This window comes from Gossypium hirsutum, chromosome D12, assembly GCF_007990345.1.
Source record: "Gossypium hirsutum isolate 1008001.06 chromosome D12, Gossypium_hirsutum_v2.1, whole genome shotgun sequence".
NCBI lineage: Eukaryota > Viridiplantae > Streptophyta > Magnoliopsida > Malvales > Malvaceae > Gossypium > Gossypium hirsutum.
Genome location: NC_053448.1, coordinates 8,687,490 through 8,691,496, shown reverse-complemented (window position 1 = coordinate 8,691,496; position 4,007 = coordinate 8,687,490). Strand labels below are relative to the sequence as shown.

General features: G+C 30.4%; 1 protein-coding gene across 1 annotated transcript; it reads left to right on the top strand.

The window, feature by feature from the left end:
* Window positions 1-655: 655 nt before the first annotated feature.
* On the top strand, window positions 656-2,752 carry LOC107935820 (transcription factor BEE 3). The gene is made up of 6 exons (XM_016868442.2): window positions 656-1,067; window positions 1,149-1,247; window positions 1,328-1,393; window positions 1,470-1,538; window positions 1,612-1,677; window positions 2,507-2,752. The coding sequence occupies exons 1-6, from the start codon at window positions 732-734 to the stop codon at window positions 2,609-2,611; spliced, it is 741 nt and encodes a 246-aa protein (XP_016723931.2). The 5' UTR covers window positions 656-731; the 3' UTR covers window positions 2,612-2,752.
* Window positions 2,753-4,007: the final 1,255 nt, after the last annotated feature.

Here is a 4,007-nt window from a genome sequence, read left to right as displayed (position 1 = left end):
GGAACTTTAAACCATATACAGTCCGATGTTTGAACTCCGCTTTAAGCACTACAATGACCCATTCCATTGGATATAATTACTCTGTGTGTGTGTGTGATTTTCTTAGAAGAGCCTACCAAAAGGAAATTGAGGATTAGAAAATGAAATCTGACGGAACTCCCATGTGTTTTCAGCTTTACTTGATTGAAAAGCAAATTTAAATTTAGTGAGATACCCTACAGTATTATGATTTGGACATCTTAATATTTTATTATTAGATAAAAATATTATAAAAGTATATATATTAAAAGTAGATTATATTTTATCATTTTTATTTAAAAATAAATAAATTAATTCATATATATTAGATAAAAGAATAAATTAATTTTTTTATTAAAGATTTCATCAATTTGTACTATTAAAAACTAACGTAATCATCAGAATAGCCAAAAGTAATAAATGACATGTCACATGTACCTCATATTAATGCATCAGACCAATTTTTAACAATAAAAATAGATAAAAAAATTTAACAAAAAAATAAATTTACTCTTTAATCTAACATATAAAAATTAATTTATCTATTTTTTTATTACAATTTAACTTTTAACATACCTCTTACTCTCACTATTAATGCAATTGCATTATATAATTATATAAATGCAGTCCAATCTGTGACCAGTATCTACAGTCTCAAACTGCTTATAAAACATTACGTAAATTGAGGTCTTTTAGGACATCCTTCTACCAATATGGGTGACTTTAGACAACATGTGCAGCCAATGTCAGAAATGGAAATGACAAAGCAACAGTGTTCAGAGTTGAACTCAACTCCAATGGAGAATTTCACCATTGCAGACTTCTCTCTTCAAACCTTACTGGCCCACCAGCTTCCTGAATTCCCACCAATCCTCTCCTTCACTGTGCTTGCCGGCGGCAGCCCTACTGCCACCGCGGATGAACATGTTTCTCTCCAAACCAACAAGAGAAAAGCAACGGAACAATCCACCTGCAAATCCCAAATCATATCTCCAGCAGCTTCGACCACTGAATTTGAAGGAAACACCAATACGAGGAAAAAGAATATTGTATGGTGTCCCATCACTCGGTTTTACAAATTTCAATCCTCATGTCAATTTCATCCTTTTTAACATATTTGGCGTTTGCAGAGACTAGGCAAAGGGAAGAAAGCAAAAGAAGCAGAGGAAATCATTCATGTTAGAGCAAGAAGAGGGCAAGCTACTGATAGTCACAGCTTAGCAGAAAGGGTATCTATTTTTTTTCTTGCTTTGGTTCAGTACCAATGGAGATGAGTGAACAATAGTATTGATCTTCTTTTGTTTTCCAGGTTAGAAGAGAGAAAATAAATGAGAAAATGAGATGCTTACAAGACCTTGTTCCTGGATGCCACAAGGTAAAACCTTGTTCGATACATTATGCTTCTACATTCATCAGCATAGATTTTAACAGAATTTGAGTGGATGCAACAGACAATGGGAATGGCAGTTATGCTGGAGGAGATAATAAATTACGTTCATTCATTACAGAATCAAGTAGAGGTAAATTTCAATGTCAAGATATTCTACTACACTAACAACACATCCTGTACTAATTTTGCTTCTTCTTAATCAGTTTCTTTCAATGGAGCTTGCTGCTGCCAGTTCTTATGTTGAAACACAAGGCAACAAAATGGCACAGGTTCTGAATTTCAAAGCTACTTTGATGGGTTTTTTTCTTTATTATAATTAACTAAAAAATAAATGCAATTTATTATGTACAAATAATTCATTCTTCTTCTATAAACGGAAATAATAGAATCTCGTACAAACCATTTTAAAAAATCATTAACCATAGCAGTTGAGAATTTAAATTTTTAAATGTAGATTTTGATTTTAAAAATAGGTTAAGTTTGTACTAAAATATTATAGATATGTTTAATGCATTTGTCTATTTGTTTAAATGGGTGTCACAAGTTAATTGGGTATCAATTCAGTTAAAAATAATTAAAATATTTTTATAGAGACTAAGTAAGTTATATTATTATGATAATGTATTTATTTTTTATATTTTATAAATCAATAAAAATTTACCCACAATGAAAAACATTTAACTTTACCATCACAACTAAAATATAATTTGATTTTTATATAAATTTTTAATAAATATATTTGTTACCGCATTAAAATACACCAACTTTCCATTAATTTTAATGAAGTAAACCTTGAATGAAGTACAAATGATTTGATTACGATTTAGAAATTTTTTTTATATTTCAATTGTTAAGTAAGCTAACAATTCAAATAATAAATTAAAAATTAACGTAATAAAACCACATATAAATAGTTTTTACTTTTTCTATAAGAAGGGGATTTGATTGTAAAAATTCAAACATAAAATATGTTGTCAACTAAAACTTCAAATCAACCAAGTCTTTTATCACTGAAGTAATTAAATTTGAAATTGATGATTTTAAACCTTTCGTATTAAAGTAAGAGAAATGGTTAAAAATGAGTGATTGTGGACGCAGGAGGGGACAAATTCACATGTGCCACGACAACAACAAGAGATGGAGAAATGGGCAATGGATAGATATGGAGAGCAGCATTGGTTCCATTCGACATGGCCACTTTGACTGCACTTTTGGCCCTTTTCTTTTCCTTCTTCTTCTTGTTTTTGTTATATATATAAAAGCACATAAATTATGGTAATGTGCAAATCAAAATCACATCTTGTTTCCAGATACCATGGCAAATGTTTCATCTGCTTTCTTGCACGTCACATCGATTTCTACTTGGACCTCATTTTTCCTAATTGTTTTATTTTTTTCACATTTCAAATCACATATGACTATCCATTCTTCTCGTTTGTCTAAATCAATATCCTCTTTCTTACATCCCTTTGAGAAAATCATGAAATTATTCCTCCAAGCTTAAAAATAAATTCAAAAGGAGTTTCAGTAAAAATAAAAGTTATTTTTAATTTATTATCGAGACATTTTCAATTTGTTCTTATAACAAGCATTTACATATTATCTTCAAGTATCCTATATTTTAACTTATGAGATTAGTTGCTTGCATCCTATGGAAGCTTAACATGTGTTGAGTTTAGAGTATCATTGACGTCTTGTCTCGATAATATGACTCTCAGGATCAACTTGGGAATCACAACTTTAATGCATAAAGATTTTATAACTATAACTCCTTATAATTCACTTGCATAGCCTAATGTGTTCCATGAGCTTTATCTACATAAGTGTTAAAGAAATATCTACATTTATTATTATAAAACTATAATAATATCAATACAATTAAATATTTATTAAGTGCTTACAAGAGAATCACAATTAGATAGTAAGGCTTTCACTAACAATCTCTCACTAGCACTAAAGCCAATCGCCCATATGTCTAAGCCCTAAATCATCCATGTGATGATGGTGTTTTCTTGTGTTAAAACCTTAGTGAATGGATTAGCTAGATTATCATTCGTGGGTATCTTTTTTGTACTTATATCATGTCTATCAATGATCTCTCGGACCAAGTGATATTAACATAATACATTTTTGGATTTGTGATAAGCCCTTGGTTCCTTAGCTTGTGATGTGACTCCATTGTTATTACATTACAAATGTACTAGATTAACAACGCTCGGAACTGCATCTAGTTCAATGATGAACTTCTTAATCCAAATAACCTTCTTTGTAGCTTCACACATGGAGATGTGTTCAACTTTAATTTATTGAGTCTATTGTCGTCACTTGTTTGGAACTTTTCCAACTGACAGCATAATCATTAAATATAAACACAAATCCATCATGCAATTTGTTGTCATCCTTATCTGATTAGAATGCAGCCTTACTTTGACCCCTAACTTGGAGTTTAATCCCTCCATAAACAAAAAAAATGTCTTTAGTTCTTCGTAAGTGCTTCAGGATATTTTTCACAGCAATCCAATGACATCACTTGGATTACTTTGGTTATGGCTCATGATACTTAAAGCATAAGATACATCTAGTATTGTGATCTGTCGTA